This window comes from Mytilus trossulus, chromosome 14, assembly GCF_036588685.1.
Source record: "Mytilus trossulus isolate FHL-02 chromosome 14, PNRI_Mtr1.1.1.hap1, whole genome shotgun sequence".
In the NCBI taxonomy this organism is placed as follows: Eukaryota; Metazoa; Mollusca; class Bivalvia; order Mytilida; family Mytilidae; genus Mytilus; species Mytilus trossulus.
In genome coordinates this window covers 76,863,375-76,884,523 of record NC_086386.1, presented here as the reverse complement: position 1 = coordinate 76,884,523, position 21,149 = coordinate 76,863,375, and the positions used below count along the sequence as shown (strand labels likewise).

Here is a 21,149-nt window from a genome sequence, read left to right as displayed (position 1 = left end):
ATATATAACAGATAACTTAATTCTCAAATTAATATAAAACAATTCAATGGTAATTGAAATAAAAACTTTATATTTTAACTATTTCAAAATTTCACGTTTATTAAATTTATTAATCTGTTAATTGTAATTAGCATGTCGATCAGTAATACATTGTACATCGAATGAATATGCCAAACTTCGCACTTATAAATTATTTTAAACAGAATTTAAGGTAGACAATTACATTTGTAAAACTATGGCAGGGAAATATAAAAGTGCTTTTGCAAAATTTCGCTGTGGTGTTGCGCCCCTAAACATTTAAACGGTCCGGTATCAGAACTTACCTATTAATGAAAGAATATGTTCTAGTTGTAATGATACCATTGAAGATGAGAAACATGTAATTTTGAAATGTCCACTATATGCAGATTTCCGTGCTGTGTTGTTTAGTCATGCTAATTCTTTTTGTCTTGATTTTAATAGTATATATGTCAGATGACGATAAATTCAGTGTATTTTTATTAAGTGATGAAAATGTTTACTTTTATACTGCCAAAATCTGCAATGATATTTTACTGAAAAGAAAATGTTTATTATATTCTTAACATTTGTATACTTTTGATTTGTTTTATGTTATTCTTAACATTTGTATACTTTTAATTTGTTTTATGTTTTATGTTTTATGTATATATATATATATATATATGTAAATGAGTCTAAATTGAAAACTACGTTCAAACCTATGATTGCGTTGGATAAAAACCGCAATTTTTATACGTGAGCATGTCAAACAAATTTCGCTGTAGAAGGGTCTAAAAACAGCACAAACAACATTTTCCAAAAGACCAAAAAAGTGAAAAAGTATATTTAAACAAAACGCATTTGACTAACAGGTCGAACAACTGATGTTCTTAAACCCTGTTGACTGCCATTGACGATTGCCAAATAAAATTGATCACAAGATGTAACAAAATGGATCTGAATATAAATTTAATACGTCACAGAAAACAAAAATTGTTAACTTGTGACTACGATGTTGTGCCACACACATTCGGTGTCAATATTTCTTTAGTACACCAGATCTAGATTTCGACAATATATGTCTCTTCAGTGATGTTAGGGATCGAAACGGTATTTGGAAGGCCATATAATTTACTCTCAATTTAAGATTGACTCTTGAATTTTAAGAGACAATATAGGATGAACGGATCATATAAACCGGAGGGAAAATATGATAAAATATATATGTAAATGTATATGTAAATGTATATACCATTTTTTATAGTCCCTCATAACTCTTTTTAGAGTGGCTCTTGTTTTATATTGGAAATTGTAATATTATGTAAATGTTTTATTAGAGGTGAGACTCAAATAAAATATTGTCTTGTCTTGTCTTGTCTACATTTTTAATCTAAAATTTAATAATGATCATGCTGCATTCGAAGATATCGATAGTAAACATAAAGTGGGAGGACAATTGTTTAAGAATATTAAGCAACTTTACAAAAAAAAAATGCAAATGCAAAGGAACATGCATGTCATGACTCGCGGCAGACATGTAAACGCAAAAAATATCTGTTAGATAGACGAACTTTACAATCGGATTGGCATATAGTTCACGGAGTAACAAAACCTTTAGAGATAACACCTTCTGCTTCTGCCAGGTAATGGCCACAATCAACGGACTGAATATTCTGCCACGGCGGTTTGGATCGCACATTCGACCCCCAAAAAAAATGAAATTTAATTCAGCTCATAGTTTACCGGGAGATAAAATTTGACAGCATATCAAATAAAGGTGTCAGGTCCGTTCGCGCCCAATATACTTTCGCACCTCGCACGTTCGCACCCGAGGTCCGTTCGCACTCTACACGTTCGCGCCCAGTTTTCATTCAAATTCCAGTGGAATAATTGGAGAATCATGATTGTTGTTTTTAATTGATCTTGATTGCTTAAAGCTTTCGTGTAAATAGTGAATGTATTTATAGCTTGGTATGAGTAAAAGATCGAAGATTTTAAATGAAATACACAAAAGTTTTGGTTCCCGTAGTTTGATCTGAACCAATGAAACAATAAAATCAGAGACATATATACACATGTGTATATATGTCTCTGATAAAATATAGCAATACAATATTATAACCAAAACATGATCAAACATGATAAAATTTATTCAACACACAAAAAAAAAACAGTCAGAATCTCGCTCCATTTTGAAACAAGTCAATGAAATAAAGTTATAGCAATACACTAACCAAAACATGATTAAGAGTTATTCAACACAAAATAAACGTTGACAGAATCCCACTTTATGTAGAAAGGACTATTGTTTTTTTTAACAAATACACTATCCAAAACATAAGATTTATTCAACACAATAAAAAATGCTGTCTCACTTTATTTTGATACATCGAAAACAATCATACTTATAAGAATTCTACTTGCCAAAACTTGATAACAAAGGTTTTTAACCCAAAACCAATTAAAATTGGGCGCGAACATGTAGGATGCGAACGGACTTTTGGGTGCGAACATGTTGGGTGCGAAAGTGAAAGGGATCGAACATGAGTGGGTGCGAACATGAATGGGCGCGAACGGACCCAGATTCATCAAATAAAATAAAAACGTTGTCAAAAATATGCATATTAAAAAAATATATTTAAAAAAGGCAAAGTTACTTAAAACTATAGTTTTGTGTCACAATTTCATTAAATCCCATAGTGTACGTTAAGATAGTTACTTGTCTTACTGGTGTTTAGTTATTTCATATTCATAGAAAAGTTTTTCCTGAAACAATCTGAGAGTTGATTTACCAGTCACTAATTCTACACAATGGTAGCGTTATTTTGATTTTTCTACACAGAAATTTTGAGTTTTATTTTGTTCTCCCAATTGTTGAAAATGGTAATGATTCGCTTGAAATTATTCTCCAATACACAAATAATACAGAAATGTATATATATTCTTTCTATTATCGAAGTATTATTTAATCTTTGTGGGTTAATTTGTTGTTCAAAGTGAAAGTACAGTACGAATGTACACATATCACAGCACGTGCAGATTTGGGGTTAATTCTTTGTCCCCCCCCCCCCCCCCCCCCCCCGGTAATTTTCAAATTATTTGTTTTTGTGTTCAAAGAGGAAATTATCAGGCTCTCAGATGTGCAATAGAATATCATCATGGCTATTGGCATTTTGACTGTCATGAATACAATGTTTCAAAGTTTGTATAGAGTGGGGGGCCTATATTCGCCGGGGACACAATTTCGCCGTTTTATGATTTTGGGATGTAAGCCGTTTTATGATTATGAGGTGTAAACACTTCACAGGATGGCTGAAATGGAAGAAATGGAAGAAATATGCCGATAAATTATAATTTTATAACAAATATGATTATTTTTTATACTTAAACAAAATTACGGCACTTACTGCAAAAGATCAAAACGGACAACAATTTTCGCTCAATTTCCTGAATGAAAAACAGGATTTTCAAAGATTTTTTTCTTAGTAATTTTTTGAGGGATTGGCCTAAATTTCTGTTTTTTACACCTTTGAAATGTCTGAGCTGTTCATCTGTTATGAAATTTATTTCACAACTATTATATAAAGCTGCAGTTATTTGGTTTTAAATAGATGTGTAAAAACGGCGAATATGTGTCCCCCATTGACAAAACTTCAGGAAATTTCAAAAACCCTTTAATCTAACTTTACAGATGATTATTTTCAAACAAACAATTTTGTTTTCAAGCTTAGGAATGTTTTGCATTTGAAGTTATCTTCATAAAGAAATATCAGTATACTTCAAAAACATAAAGACCTGAACATAAACTGTAGAAAACATGGAAAGATGTGGGGAAAATGAGCACCCCACTCTAAATGTATAGTAAGATCTTACTACCATTTGACTACTCAAATCTTTGACTGTTCAGTAATATTTTTTTTAGATTCACAATGCATTCTTAATTTTCCTCATAATAAATGAATTTTTGACGTCATTACAATCACAGGAACTTCTGTGATGTCCAATATTGGTGGATTCAGTATACAGTTTTTGGTCCGACATATGATGCACAATAGCATGAATAGTGGGTCTTATTTGGGTCTTAGCGTGACACCAAATTTCAGATTTTTTGTAAGCGTGACACGGGAAAGTAAAATTATTGTGGCATGAAAACGGGAAATGAGGTCTTGCGGGACCCGGGAAATGAAAAAAAAAATGAGAATTGCTGACGTATATAGTGTAAGCGGGATACGGAAATCTGACAAAACAGTAAGTGGGATCCGGGATCGGAACCCCCCAATGAGACACCCACAATACATCTATATAATTCTTATATCATTTGCATATATCTATAAATACTTGAATTGGATTGGTCAAGTAGAATTTTTCTCTTGGTTTACACTTCAATAAACCATGTTTCTGAAACTACTTTTGTAATCTATTCATGCGCGATACACATTTTTGCAGGGATATTGGGATTTTCAGCAAGTTGAGATTATAAACACAATTGCATAACAGTTGTTTCTATTCTAATGCATATATATAACAAAAAAAAAGAAATAAAATAAATGCACTAAAGGTTCGAAAATGTATAAAAATAAAATTTAAATAAAAATTCCGGGAAATTTCACGAATGATTTGGCGAATTTACGTCATGCCAAAACACGATGTTGTACGATTTAAAACTTTCAGACGGAAGATTATTTTGTTACTTGTATGCTTCAAATTTGGATAGTCTCTAACTCACAAACTTGACCTAAAAGTTTTATTCAGTTTGTGAGTTAACCGCCCCAGTTTACACATCAATAACCTCTAGAAAAAATGTGTTTTATCCTATAGTGTTTCTATTGTCTGAAATTTTTATAATTTGCTTGATCTTTTTATACTTTTTGCAGAGTGTCCATGAGGATGAAGAGGAGGCACCAGATTTCCCAGAAGACTTTGGTGATCTGGTTATGGTTGATGAAATTGGTTCGGACGATGACGAAACCACTGCACAGGTGTGAATTAAATGTGGCCATCACATCCCTTCTCTCAGTCTGTTAGTCTTAACATGCTTAAGGTCAACTGATGGCTATGTCATGTATGTGGTGTTTTTATGAAAAGAAGAAGCTCAAACACGGTCACCGTGTATGATTGCCAATGTGACCCTCTCCACCAGAGACTAAATAATGTAGAAAAAAGCATCTATAGGTCTCTGTGAATGGCCTTCAACAATAATGTAATCAATTCAAATAAAATAAATAACAGTTTGATTTATCAATGTTTATGTACATGAAATACAAAACTGATATATGGATATAAAACAACAAATTACAAACACCGAATCACTGGCATGTACAGAATGAAGGGATCAAATATGTAAGCTCGTGCCTGTCACTTCCCTTAAGCATGTTAAGGGCATACAGTGTATTTCTGACAGTGAGATTTTTTTCCCTTTAAGATATTGCGATCTTCAATTGACAGAGAATCAAATTTTGCCAAAATGTATTTGACTCTTGTAAAATTATGATATCTTATCCCTTTTAAAGATAAAGATGGTTACACACTTTATATTGAAAATTATACACTTATTCACCATGAGTTATTTTGTCAATTCCCACCCTGTCCTTGCCTTTCAGGAAAGAAACTGACCTTTCCCTATAGTCATAGCAAAATTCCCATGGTGATTCCATTATGATGCCCTTAACCTTGCATTGAACAGTGCTGGTGCAGCATCACAACACATGAAAAAACTTTACAGAATAAAGAGAGAACAAGATAAAAAAAAAAAAAAATACCGGTAGAGAAAAATGTGCATGATGTGTAAGCTAATAAAAAAAAGAATAGAAACATTTGGGCGCACTTATATAAATAAATCACAAACATATAGAAAAATGGGCAAAAATTATAAGGAATAAAGAAAAATGGCTTTTAAAACAAATTTAGAATACAGAATTGAATTGTCATCCATTCAAACCCTCTTAAACAACCAGCATCATGATCGTTTGATTGTTCTACTTTATATATTTCTTTCTTAGAACTTTAAATCTTTATTGTAGAAGACTGATTCTTCAGTGAAAGCACAAAGTGGTTCTCCAATAAAAGCACATACTGACTCGCCAATAAAAGCACCAACTGACTCGCCAATAAAAGCACCAACTGAGGTACAAGTAAAAGCACCAACTGAGGCACCAATAAAAGCACCAACTGAGGCACCAACAAAAGCACCAACTCAGACATCAATAAAAGCACCAACTGAGGTGCCAATAAAAGCACCAACTGAGGCACCAATAAAAGCACCAACTGAGGCGCCAATAAAAGCACCAACTGATGCACCAATAAAAGCCCCAACTGACACAGAAGTGGTCAAAATAAAAAAGGTAAAATTATATATTATTTCATTAGTATATTTGTACTTTTTTTTATATTGTAAATTATATATTGTCAGGATTTATGATTCATGTTGAATTTTGGATACTGTGGATTCATTTATTTACGTGGGTATCAATTTTTGTGCATTCTACAAATCTTGCATTTTTTCGTGGATTTTTGATTTTCGTGGTTTTGCCAATCTCCGCAGACAACAGTTTAAAGTTTAAGTCTACAGAAAATTTGTAATTCATTGGATATATTTGAATTTTTGGTTATCTTGTAACCACAACATGAAAATTGTTACTTAAGAATTGAATTCTTCTTTTTGTAACTTCATTGGGGTGTAAAAACGTTGACTGAAGTACATTTTGAATGAAGCACGGAAGTGCTAAATTTGAAAAATGTGCGCACGGTGAAAGCTTTTACCAATGTTACAAAAAGAAGCATTCAATACTTATAATTATATTTTTAAGCTAGGATCTTGAAAACACGATTTTTATCATTTTTTTTAAATTTAATTTACCTGTGCACTTTATTGTCAATGATTGTGGAACCATGTGTTATCATGAATGATAAGTTTTATTGTGTAATGCAGTTACTTAAGGAATAACATGTGATGTGAAGTTAGCCAATCATAATAAAGTATTATAATGAAACATACATCTAAGTTATTTATTACCAAATAATAATGACTCCACAGTATCAATAATTTTTTCCCTGGATTTCAATAGTATGTTAAATCAAAACCACAAAACTTTCATACATTTTAAAAGCAGGGAACCTTAATATTCGTATTTCTTAAACATGTTCTTTATCACTGAACTAGTATATATTTGTTTTGGGGCCAGCTGAAGGACGCCTCAGAGTGCAGGAATTTCTTGCTACATTGAAGACCTGTTGGTGACCTTCTGCTGTTTGTCTTTTCTATGGTCGGGTTGTTGTTTCTTTGACCCTTCCCCATTTCCATTCTTAATTTTATCTGGTCCTTAGTATGCATAACAATGCTGGACGATAAGCAGCCATCCATTATTACCATTATCATTTTACTGAAAACAGTTAGATTCATAGCAAGCTGCTCAATCACCCTCTTCATCATGTCCATGGTCTTGTTTATTTTTATACCCCCGCTTTAAAAAAGGGGGGGTATACTGTTTTACCTCTGTCTGTCCGTCCGTCATTCCGTCAGTCAGTCCGTCGGTCCCATGAATATTTTTCGTCGCATTTTTCTCAGGAACTACAATACAAGGATTTCTGAAATTTGGTTTCAGGGTTTATCTAAGTCAGCTATACCATGCGATCAATGCGTTTTCAGATTGATCACTTGACAACTTCCTGTTTACCGAACACTTGTATGATTTTACACATGATAGCCAAGTTGAAAATTTTTGTCACATTTTTCTCAGGAACTACAATACAAGGAATTCTGAAATTTGGTTTCAGGATTTATATAAGTCAGCTATACCGTGTGATGCGTTTTCAGATTCATCACTCAACAACTTCCTGTTTACCGAACACTTGCATATTTTTACACTAATAATATTATCCACTTGCAGCGGGGGTATCATCAGTGAGCAGTAGCTCGCAATTTCACTTGTTTATCTTATTTTACTACAGGAGTCAAATGAAAGCGTTGAGAAATCTTCAGAGGAACAGGTGGTTGATACAATTAAGAAGGTAAGACCGTTTTTTTAGCTCACCTTGCCCGAAGGGCCAAGTTCTTTTCCCATCACTTTGCGTCCGGCGTCGTCCGTTGTCGTTAACTTTTACAAAAATCTTCTCCTCTGAAACTACTGTGCCAAATTTAACCAAACTTGGCCACAATCATCATCGGGGTATCTTTTTATAAAAAAATGTGTCCGATGACCCGGTCAACCAACCAAGATGGTCGCCACGGCTAAAAATAGAACATAGGGGTTAAATGCAGTTTTTGGCTAATAACTCAAAAACCAAAGCATTTAGAGCAAATCTGACATAGTAATATTGTTCATCAGGTCAAGATCTATCTGCCCTGAAATTTTCAGATGAATCAGACAACCTGTTGTTGGGTTGCTGCCCCTGAATTGGTAATTTTAAGGAAATTTTGCTGTTTTTGGTTATTATTTTGAATATTATTATAGATAGAGATAAACTGTCAAAAACAATAAATGTCGGCAAAGTAAGATCTACAAATAAGTCAACATGATCGAAATTGTCAGTTAACCCCTTTAGGAGTTATTGCCCTTTACAGTCAATTTTTAACCATTTTTTCGTAAATTTTAGTAATCTTTTACAAAAATCTTCTACTCTGAAACTACTGGGCCAAGTTAATTATAGATAGAGATAATATTAAGCAGCAAGAATGTTCAGTAAATTAAGATGTACAAACACATCACCATCACCAAAACACCATTTGGTCATGCATCCATCTGTGTCCTTTGTTTAACATTCACATAGACCAAGGTGAGGAACACAGGCTCTTTAGAGCCTCTAGTTTAATTTATTCATAGATCCACATGTTATACAAAAATTTAATCCCAATCTTGAACTTTCCTAAAAAACATCAAACGAAAAATGTTTCAAGGATTAATGATAGAATTTTATGAACTAGAAGAGACTGAATTTATTACATTGCAATACTTTATGATATTTGTTGTTGTAATGCTGTCCAGTTGAAAATCAAATTATGTATTCATATTATATGAGTTTATAGTGAATATATACTATAGCTATATTATAGTATTTCACTATAAACGCATCATAGTCATAATCAGTCAGGGGACTTACTTAAACAAGTGATTTTCTAAATCACTGATTCAAGTAAAATTATTTCCATAAAGGTTGGAAGTTAGAGTTGTCTTTCTTTAATAATCACCTATTTAAGTAGTACAAATTAATCACTAGAAGAAGTGATTTAATTTTATTGTAGCTTTAAATATAGAATATTAATGATTCAGGGACTAATTATGTTTCTAAACTTATCAGAACCAACATCTGTGTTGTCTAGGATGACCAGGCCATTTCAGGTGATGACCTTGTTACTGAATCTAGGATAATGACATAAAAATCACTTGTTTACGTATCAAACCTCAATTTCCTTCCCAAAAATCACTTCTTTAAGTATCATTCTTTTATTAACCCCCACTAATTTCAACACCCCCGAACAGTGAAATTTTTATCGCGAACAGTAGAATTTCATTACATAATCTGAAAGATGAAACCTCGAACTTCACAGGAAAAATACTCCCACTGCTGTGAAAAATCTTTTAAGAAAGTATCAGTTCATTATGTTAAGCCATTATTATAGCATTTTTTCAACTAAAATAGAATTTTCAGGTAAATGATAGCATCAAAGGCATAACCCTTGCTACTTAAAAGAAGCAAAAAGTTCATATTTTTTAATTTTACTAATTAAAAAATATTATTTAAACCTATGTGTGGAAAATTTTGAAAAACTACAAGATCCCAATTTGTGACAAAACCTCAAATTTACTACTCAAATAAGTGATTTAAAAATCACTTATTCCAGTAAGTCCCCTGACTGATAATAGATATAAGGATTACAATTTTGTATGCCAGACACAGATTAATTAGTGATGTTCAAATAAAAAAAAAAAAGATGAAATAAAGTATGAGACTAAAGATATGATTTATTTCCATCTAACTATGTTTATTACAGAACCCCCCTACAGAAAAAAAGTTGAGGGCCAGTTGATGGCCATGTGGCGGACAGTTGAGGGCTAGCTGTTTTAAGCAAAATAGTTGATGGCTAGGTGTTGAGCATCTTAGCTCAACTCAAACCTGGCCAAGCACTGTATGTTGGATATATGTCGCTCAACTGGCCCTCAACTGAAGCTGGCCATTAAGTTGAGGAAAAGTTGAGCAATTGATCTTTGGTTTTCATATAGTTGAGCAAAAGTTGAGCATTCAGACTTTGAAATTTTTGTAGTTGAGCAAAAGTTGAGCGTTGAGACTTTGATTTTTTTTTTATAGTTTAGCAAAAGTTGAGCAATTAGAAATATGACGTGGTCATGTAAATGTTATGTGCCATCTGTTTTATCTGTCTTTAGTGCAAATGGACAGGAAGTATTATTATAAATGTACACAAAGTTTGAGGCAAAATTAAGGGAAGCACATGTTTTTATACATTTTTCTGTACTTTAACTTAACTAAATCTTTGACATAAAGATAAAAAATAAACAGTATTTCTTTTTTAATAAGATTTATCAAATATTCAAGGTTTATGTAATAAACAGTTAGGGGCAATTCTCAAAGTGATTACACTGTCACAATACCCAAAAGAACCTCAAACATTTAAAATTTGAACTGGGTTTGAGCATGCATATGGCAAGCAAAGATGTCACCTCAGCTATCATGAATAAAATGTGAATTTTACAATGAATATAGATAACAAAAGTTACAAATAACTGTATTGACATTTAAAAGTGCAGTGTATTCTTCTGATGACATGACTTTTGGATTTAGGAAGATTGATGTTTTAACACATATTTCTGGAAACATCTTTTGGCAAGTACATTGGATTAGATTTGATTTCCACCATTTTGAATAAGTGTATAATTATGCTCTTTTAGTTCAAAGTAGTGATATTTAAAGTGTTTTCTTTATAAACTTTAAAGAGTGAAGAAAACATAGAGACAATATATATATTCATGCATTAATTTATATATTGTCAAAATGTGTAAGACAGGAGACATGTTTTTTTTATTACTAAGACAATTTGTTTAAGAAAGTATTACTAAATAAAATAAGAAGATTCTAATATAATGAATTTGGTATAAAACTAGATATCTATTCTTATTTGTTAGATAACTTCTTAAAAGCAAGAATAAAGCATTCATGTAGTCTGTTGTGAGTTGAGATCTTTCAGAAGTATTTTGGCTATAAAAATACACAATATTAATTTATTTTTTCTACAATTTTGTGTAGTCATCAGTTTGCAATTTCCTCATAATGCTCAACTTTTAAAGACCTAGCCCTCAACTTTTAATGACCTGGTCCTCAACTGTTGGCCAGTTAGCCCTCAACTCTAATTGCTCAACTGTTGGACACCTAGCCCTCAACTATGATATTTTCTCAACATTGCTCAACTAATTTGCATAAAGTTGAGCATTGATAGTTGAGGCCTACCTAATTTGCATGGCAAAAATCCAGTTAGCCCTCAACTGGCCCTCAACTATTCGCTCAACTGATGGGCAGCTAGCCCTCAACTGTTAGCTCAACTGGCGGCCAGTTGAGCAATGCAGTTGGCCTAGTGATCATTTTTCTGTATGGGGGGGCTCCATAAATTTTATTTGAGAGAATTGCCAATTGTTATGCCATTTGAAACCAACTCCATGTAGAATGCTCAAATGGTATATTGATGCCATGAATTGTGAAAAGTTTTGTTCTACAGATGGATGTTGGGAACTGTAACGTGAAGGGGGTAGACCTTGGTTCAGGGAGATAACTCTTTAAATCAGTTATGCATTTTTAAAAGTCAAGTATCATCAATGTTTTTTAAGCATTTACCTGAAACAGATTGGAAGTAGTCTATGTAACCTAGAAGCTTAGAATATACTTATGAAAATTGTTGACACAAACATACTGATGATTTTAAGAGTTATTTCCCTTAACCTAGTTCTACCTCCTTAAGATGAAGAACAGCAATAAATGTGCTGGTCCTTATTTTATTAAATGTTTTTGCTGTGCTTGTACTGAGTTTATGTCATGGATGTTTGCCCCATATATCTTTTGTTTATGTTTTTCATTGCATTGACATACATGTACAATATATATTATATTTGTAGGAAACACAAGACCATGCCAATATTATCAAGTCAGGTACCAGTGAGAAGTCAGGATTGGGTCAACAGAGTCAGGTATTTTAAAACAAGTTGATGTTTTTTTTAGTTTGTATAATGTGGCATACCCTGAGCAGACGACAGCCAATTAAGATATTTTGTGTTATAATTATACCCCCGCTTTAAAAAAGGGGGGGTATACTGTTTTACCTCTGTCTGTCAGTCCGTCAGTCAGTCCGTCCGTCAGTCCGTCCGTCAGTCAGTCCGTCCCATGAAACTTTCGTCACATTTTTCTCAGGAACTACACATCCACCCTTTCTGTAATTTGGTATCAACATTTATATATGTCAGCCATACCGTGTGATGCGTTTTCAGATTCATCATTCATCGACTTCCTGTTTACCGAACACTTGTATGATTTTACACATGATAGCCAAGTTGAAAATTTTCGTCACATTTTTCTCAGGAACTACAATACAAGGATTTCTGAAATTTGGTTTCAGGATTTATATAAGTCGGCTATACCGTGTGATGCGTTTTCAGATTCATCACTCCACAAGTTCCTGTTTACTGAACACTTGCATATTGTTACACTATTAATATTATCCACTTGCCGCGGGGGTATCATCAGTGAGCAATAGCTCGCAGTTTCACTTGTTTGTCATTCCATGACCTAGGGCAAGAAAATTGGCATGCCTTGTCAGTTTTGTCCTACTGAATGGATGTTGAGAACATCTCACTTGCATTTGTGTAAATAATATAATTTACTGCAGTTGTGCTATTTACCCAGTCAGATTGCATTGAAAGTATATAATCAATTGTGATATATACAATCTCTAACCATATCATGCATATATCACCTAGTTTATTACTGTGAAAATGCGTTTCTGTTGAATTTTATAATTTATGAAGTCATTAAAAGTGCATGTTTGCTACAATTTTTATGTTGTTCACTTAGTCTCCAAATAAAAAAAAAAGATATGTTTTTTTCTCTAAATACTTCATTTGGAATAGTTATATGAGTTGCAGCATTAAAAAAAAATCACCATACACTACTCTTTGGAAATATAAATTTTATATTATTACTCAGCTTGCTAATATCTTTTTAATTTGACTTGTACAAATAAAATTTATATTTCAAGACAGTATAAGGTTATTCTTTATGTATTTGTAGAAACCACAAGACCATGCCAATATTATCAAGTCAGATACCAGTGAGAAGTCAGGATCTGGTCAACAGAGTCAGGTATTTTAAACAAGTTGATGGTTTTTTAGTTTGTATAATGTGGCATACCCTGAGCAGACGACAGGAAATTGAAATATTTTGTGTTATTATTCGTTGATTCATGATTTTAGGCAAGAAAACTGGCGTGCCTTGTTAATAAAGATTGACGTCCTACCCATCTGCCACTAATAAGTTCATACTGATAACCTCAGTGTTGACAGGCTAGCTGGTGATAGCTGTAAGAAAACTACAGAAACCATTCAGCCAATGATAAATAAAATTGAGAATAGAAATGAGGAATGTGTCAAAGAGACAACAGCCGAAGTCCACCATTGGGTCTTGACAATAAAAACCATAACACATTTTATAAATTTCAAATATATAGGAAGGGCTTTTCTATATTTTCCTTCCTCACGAAAACTAAAAGCCGATTATTTAAAATCCAATGATGTATAAGTTCCAAATCATTAAATTTTATGACTAGAATTTTGAATATATTGAAAATCTGTCATTTATATTTGTCATGTTCAGAGTTCAAGAAATCTTTTTTTACCTGGAATTTATAAGTTATCATCTTACAATGTATCAAAAAACATTGCGATATATGACTGAGCAAAGGGTTTAAAGTGATGTAGAGAAGCTGTTAGTTATTGCAGGAATATATTTTCTGTAATAACATAGGTGTACTATGCATGATTGGTAAACTATGAACTGCTATATCTTTACAAAGTTTAGTATACATAAAGAAAATTATAATCATGATAATGTCAATACATCTTGTGAAAAATTTATCAAAATAAAGTTTGTGTATTGTCCCTTTGAAACATGTAACATACATATGTTATTACCATGATTACAGTATTTTGATATTTAAGTCCACAATAACGACATGTTTGTTATTTTTCTCTAATAACTTATTTAAGTTAGACCCTTGATTGGTTACACTGTATATATGTTCCGGACCATATGAGTATCTGGACCATACGCGTATGGTCATGACCATATGGGTATATACTCATATGGTCCGACCATACGCGTATGGTCGGACCGTACGCGTATGGTCGGGGTAATCAACACGTATACTTTTAAACTCTTCATTAGGTGTGACCCTTCTGATTGTTACGTCACTAAAATGTCATTTTATGTATATCAAAAAAAAAAAATTCAAAAAAAACAGTTTCGCACAGTTAATATTTCTTACTTTTTGTAAGTACAATTATAAAAAGATGCCAAAATTAAATGAACATATTGTACAAGGAATTTTATTGTTTAAAGTAGGTGACATCACCGGCAAGGATCATGATATTTTTTAAAGATCATGATATTTTTTAAGACATTTTAAAAGTAAAATATTAAAAGTGTATGTCTCTTTATTTTTTCTATTCCTTTTTTCTATACTTCTATTTAATCTTAATTATAAGACGGTAAAATAGCATTTAAGAGCCATGAAATAGCCACTGTCTTTATCTAAATTGATCTGTGAAATTCATTTTACGATATTGGAGATATAGAGTTTCGCAAAAACACCGTAGACACATCGGAATTGTCCGAGTCGATATCACTGCACGCAGCCAAAACAAGCAATCTCAGAAAAAAAACTACATGTATGGTACCGTGTGAATTATATTTTAAGTATACAAAAGCATACACGAATACAATTAGCTATGAAAACTAAGATCAACTGACTGTGGCATCAATATTTAATGTTTATGTAGCTTTTGAAATGTAAAATTAATACATTTTTTTGTAAACACATTTGTTTTTAAGATAAAGTTTATTGTATTATTTCTATTGTAAATTTGTAAAAAATACCTATATGGTCCAAATACTCATATGGTCCGGCCCGTTAATAACCAAACGAGTATAATACTCATATGGTCCGACCATACGCGTACGGTCGGACCATACGCGTATGGTCGGACCATATGAGTATACGCATATGGTCATGACCATACGCGTATGGTCCAAATACTCATATGGTCCGGAACATATATATATTTAAGATTAATTTCATATTAACATGTTAACATCCTAATATCATGTATATGCATGAAATAATTGCAGTTGGATATTAAACACCAAATTTCATCATCATCATTATTACATGCATTATAACCCAGTAGAAATTGATATTTTTTTTATTTATTTTTTTTGGGGGGGAGGGGGTTAGATTGAAAATGATGAAAAATTAATGATGACTAACTAATTTTCCATGTGATTATTTTCATAAAAAATTGACCGATATAACAACACCAAATTTAATCAGTCAAATTTCTTGATATTCACAGAAGGATCATGGAAAATCACCAGCCATTAAGACTGTGCCGAGTTTAAATATGCCGAGAAAAAGAGGGAAAAGAATCAGACCAGGTCAAAGACAGCGTAAAGAGGCTGCGAAGGCCACTGAAGCTGCTACAAAACCAAAGCCCCAAATGAAAGAAAACAAAATCACACCGGTAAATACCTCTAAAAAAGCAGACCCAAAGTTTGGGAGTTTTAAAAAGAAAAGATTTCAGGAGAGCTCTGCAGGACGCCGTGCTCGAAGATTAAGACAGGCTGCTCGTGCAGTAGCTGCAGCAGCTAATAGACCAAATTTTGGTCAAGGTTTTTCTTCCATGCAACAGAATTTTGCTCAAGGGACATTTGGACCAAATGACCCTTTTCAAATGAATCGGAGAGACATGACGATGGGACCAATGAATCCTGATAACAACCCTCAAAATAGAGGATTTTTTAGAGAAGGGTTGGATTTTGGACTACGACAAAATGATTTTATGAATGAACCTTATAACACTAGATTTGAAAATAATGAAATGAGAAGAGAGCACCCTAACTTCTATCATGATGAAGAGGAATTTATGAGAAGACGTCATGATGTCATGTTTAATGAAGAAAGGGAAAGGATGAGAGGAGGGTTTGATGAACAGCAAGATTTCCTGAGGAGACCTTTTGATATTGATGATGTTGAACGCAGACAAATGATGAGAGAACACACTGACTTTTCTATTGGAAGACCGAATGACATGCATCATAGACATATGGAAGTGATGGATCAAGGTCCAAACTATGAACAGGACCATAGAGATTTTCACATGGGCCCATCACCAGAAAAAGGGAACAGACAGGGTTTCAGAGTTGGTCCCGTTCTTATGGAAGACAATGAAGTCATTCCAAGTAGAGAGCTGGCTAACATCAGAAACGATCCAAATGATTTTAGAAAGGACTTTTCATCGATGGAAGATGATCGATTATTTACCGGTAAACCCTTTGGATTTGATAGGCATGATAGGAGCTTTGGTCAAGAGAGGAGAATGATGACCAGAGACGATGATTTTGAACGAGATAAATTTGTAAAGGACACTTTTAGAGGAAGAAATATGATGGAAGATTTTCCTTCTCAAGAGTTTGATCGAATGGATGAGGAAAAAAGAAATAAATTTGTGAAGGATACTCTTAGAGGATGGAATGTAATGGAAGATCATCCTTCTCGGGAGTTTGATTTGAGGGATGATTCGAAACGTGACAGATTTGTGAAGGACACTTTGAGAGGAAAGGATGTAATGGAAGACTTTCCTTCTCGAGAATTCAATTGGAGGGACGAAGAAGAACGTAATCGCAGAATAGACTATCCAGAAAGGGAGGAATTTGATGTGGAAAAAGGTAGACCCTTTCAGCGCAAGCTTGAAAAGTGTCCCATTCCAGGGTGCTTTATTGAGTGCAATGATCTGTTCTATCATGCATCTCAAAAACATATACCGGGGATATTTAAAACAGTAGAAGATTCCGATAAAATCAGTCAAGCAAATGTAACCCCAACTCGTGTTGCAGCCCTTCGTGCATTGAAAATGGCCATTCTTGGACCTCAAAGTTCATTCAATGCCTTAATGGATCTTGTCAATGGTATAGGTATTGATGTTCCAAAAAATGAGGAGTTGGCATCCTGCCATTGGGCTATGGTGGAAGTTTGCCAAGATCAAGATTGGAAGGTCCCCGACCGGTTCAGTTTGAATCCAATCAATTCTCCTGCTGGACTAATTCACTGGAGACCTATACTGATTTTGATCAGCTTATTAGATGAAAAGAGACGAACCAGCATACTTTCTGCATTTCCTCCAGCAGGCAAGTCTTCTATGGATCGTCCCACGTCAGATCATTTTAAAAATTCATCCAACAAACCAAAAGAAATTCTGCAGACTGAAATGTTTACGAAAAATAGCTCCCCATCACAGCCAAAGAATAGTAATCGTCATTTAAGAAATTTGCAAGCAAGAAGGAATAATGTCTCAGAAAATTCCCAAAATTTGGGAGACACTTTGCAGAATACAAATAACCAAAGATTGAATTCTTCAGATACAAATTCTAAGAGGAAAAGAAGACTTCGCAATAGAAATAGGCAAAGAAGTGGGAAATTTTATCAACCATCTTTAAATATAAACAATAGTAGTCATGACGATAGAGCTGATTTATTCAGCTCTCATTCTCAAGGTAACCCTGACGCTAACTATCAAATGGGACCTAGAGATTCAGAGATAATGTCTATAAATAGTAGTCCTCAAGCTAGAGATCGAAAAATAAGGTCATTATTTGACAGTGAAGTCGAATATTTCAGACCAGGAAACACTTCACAAAACAGGAACTTTGAGATGACGAATAACAGGAACTTTGAGATGATGAATAACCTAGGACCAGACCATACTTCAATATCTCAAAATTTTAATCAGATGAGGTATCAGAGAGGTACCTTTAATGAAGACTTTCAAACTGAAAACATCGTTAGACAGCAAGGTCTTGGATTTACTGATAGTGTATCAGTAGGAACAATGGGTCTCTCCTCGCTGACTAGACAAATGGATCGGTCATTTGAGGGTTCATTAGGTCACAACACTGGCAATGCTGGCTTCAATTCTATGGATGGGATGCAGTGGGGTCAAGGATTAGACTATCAAGATCAGTTCCAAGGAAACATTCCAAACCAACAGATGCAAATATGGTCAGGAAATGGCAATAATCGCCATTTTCATGGTCATTAGAAAAATGTTAAAGTTGACATTGTACATAATGTATATATATATTGAAAGTTGTATTGATGGATTCTAATGTAGATAGTGTAAGATATCACATATTTGAAAATTTTCATGTCTAATGTTTGTGGTAGGTATTTTGCTGTTGAATTTCTACTGCACAAACATTTCACTACCCATTTAAATGGGTTGTGAAACGCAATATAAGCATAATAAAGAATAAGGGGAAGATTTTACAGCCGCTTCTTTAGGCTCATACCATGAACATAACCTGATGTGAAAAAATCCTGATAAATGATATCTGATTGGACGAAAGGAATTCATATTTAAAGGTGGTACAAAACAATACATTATACAGGGAGATTTATAACACAGTCAAAATTAGTTGAGGTTAATATCCATGTTGAATTGTTCTATTGTAAAAGAAATATTAAGATTTTCAATGATGAAATTAGTGTTTTTTAAACTACTAAGTTTTTTTTTCTAATAAAATGCTGTTCAAGTTTTATATTTTTGTCATAGGGTCAAAGTAAATATTAGTGAAAATTTTATGAAATTTAAACAAGCCAAATTATTTTAAGTCAAATTGTTTAGTACCACCTTAACTGATTTTTTATACATGAATGTTAGTTGTTTTAAAAGTAATCTGTTTAAAAAGTTCATTTGTTTACAATCAAGTTATATAGAGTAAATGTTCTGGTTTAAATTTGAGATTACTGTTATCAGATCAAATTTATTCAATATGATGAATTTTAATAACACTACAGGGAGATAACTCTGTAGAATCACATTCTATTTTTAAGGGAATGTTAATCTTTTAAATAATCAAAAGTGTTTTTGAAACTTTTATTTATCTGAGGATTTTTTTCCAATATAGTGTGTGGTTCAAGTTTAATAAAAAAAAAAGGCCAAACAAAATACATGTCTGTTTCCTGCTGCCAAGGCAAATAAATCATGGTTGGTAGGTCAGGATTTTTTTTTTGTTTGCACTCCCTGTCAGATTTGCAGTTGGTTATATATCATGTTTGGTTAGGGTCCTGTACCCCAAAATGATTTAATCTCTTTAATTGAGCCTTAATTGAATTATCCTCCCTGTGCCAACATTTTTTAAACCTTAATTGTAGTACATTTGTGCTGGGAGCAACCATTTTGATTGTTTAGCATAGTAAGATACGGATCTGGATCAGGATTGGAAACTACTATTTCCGGACTGGAAAGATTTTTATTCCAGAATTGAATTAAAAGATCTAGGATCGGGGATTTTGAGTCAGGGTCGGTCGGGAACAAGAAACAGACATATATTTTTTGGCCTATTATAGGCAAAGAGTCTGTAAATATTTCATCAAAATTCTTTGAAATTTAAACAAGTCAAATAATTTGAATCAAGCTGTTTTTGACCACCTTAACTGTTTTTAATACTTGTATATTAGTTGTTTTAAAAGTAATTTGTTAAAGAACTCCATTTGTTAACTATCAAGTTATTAAGTAAAAGTAAATAGTGTTTGAAATTGAGGTTACTGTTATTAATTTTAGTCAACATTATGAATTTTAATTAATTTATTTGAATTAATGTTATTTTTTTACAATATTTCCTATTTTATAATCGTAAAACTTGACTTGATATATTTTCTCACACTTTGTGTCATGAACTAAAACAATTATCATGATTGACAATTAACTGTGTGATGTGTGTACATCAGACTTTAATGATATATCATGTAAACTGTGAAAGTTGTAAGCATCATCTGGACGGTTGCAATGTTTGTTTTAAGTGTGGAATAATTATGCCTCATTAAAAACCATACACTTTGATTTGATACTGCAACACTAAGTTTCATAGCTAAAATGTTCTCAACACAATATTAATAGTTTAACACTGACTGGTGTGATAAATTTAACCTATTTTATATGAGGACGTCGAATGATGATGAATTCAACAATAGGAATTCAGAAAGGATCATTTTGATAACAAACTTGAGAAGAATTGACTGATTTACACAAATGAAATGGAAAGGTTGACCTTTGTGAATGTCAAGGTTAGCCTGATTCATTGGAGGAATTGGAAAGACAGGAAGATATCAAAGATTCAACCGACTTTATTCTTAAGAGCATATGGAACACATGCTTTCATTTACCGATCCAGTTTAAAAGATAACTGAAGGCAATATTTTAAAGGATTCAATAACTGGTACTAGGTATATATGGATAACTTCTTAGGGATCTGTCTTGAAAGACCACTTTTTTGTAAGAGGACTGTTTATTGGCAAATGTTGGGGTAGAAATAAGCATGCAGTCGTATGCTACAAGCTTTCAAATTCATACTTTTGAAGGAATTTAAATAAGCAGCAATTACCTGGCTTATTTCCGTCTTAAGGCCCAGACCGTGTTGGGCCTAAAAAAAAATGCAAAATAGTATTTTGTGTTTGTTCACTGTTATAGAACACATATGACAGTTTAGCGTAGGATAAGATGATTTTTGTTGAACACTGCTGAGCTTGATAAAGTATCTTATTTCTACTCCTGTCATTATTAAACAGGTCACATGGGACATTTGCATAAAGTAACGTAAACATTAGCCAGAACTTGATTCTTCGGAAATAACCAATGGACAAATGGGTTTCTTCTGAATCAGTACGGCAGATATCATGTGACGTTATGTCATTGATTAGACACTCCCGTATTACAATGAAGGTGGTCTTTCAAGATGGCTCACATTATAAATGTTTGTCAATAATGTAAACAATCGCTTAATTGTTGTGGCACTCTTAGATAATCTCAATGATCTTGAGAATG

The 21,149-nt window shown here is 33.0% G+C and overlaps 1 protein-coding gene across 5 annotated transcripts in view; it reads left to right on the top strand.

Annotated features, from left to right (window-relative positions):
* The first annotated feature begins 2,779 nt into the window (after window positions 1-2,779).
* The window catches only part of LOC134697070 (beta-alanine-activating enzyme-like), a 43,632-nt gene continuing 25,262 nt past the window's right edge, over window positions 2,780-21,149 (top strand). The window contains exons 1-7 of one of the 5 annotated variants that reach the window (XM_063559102.1): window positions 2,780-2,883; window positions 4,875-4,979; window positions 6,021-6,341; window positions 7,948-8,007; window positions 12,117-12,188; window positions 13,285-13,356; window positions 15,624-20,546. In XM_063559102.1, the coding sequence (XP_063415172.1) occupies window positions 2,881-2,883; window positions 4,875-4,979; window positions 6,021-6,341; window positions 7,948-8,007; window positions 12,117-12,188; window positions 13,285-13,356; window positions 15,624-18,365 (3,375 nt within the window). In that variant the 5' untranslated portion in view covers window positions 2,780-2,880 and the 3' untranslated portion in view covers window positions 18,366-20,546. Of the gene's footprint in view, window positions 2,884-4,874; window positions 4,980-6,020; window positions 6,342-7,947; window positions 8,008-12,116; window positions 12,189-13,284; window positions 13,357-15,623; window positions 20,552-21,149 lie in introns of those variants that run through there. The other 4 variants (XM_063559098.1, XM_063559099.1, XM_063559101.1 and 1 more) reach the window with 4 other exon arrangements.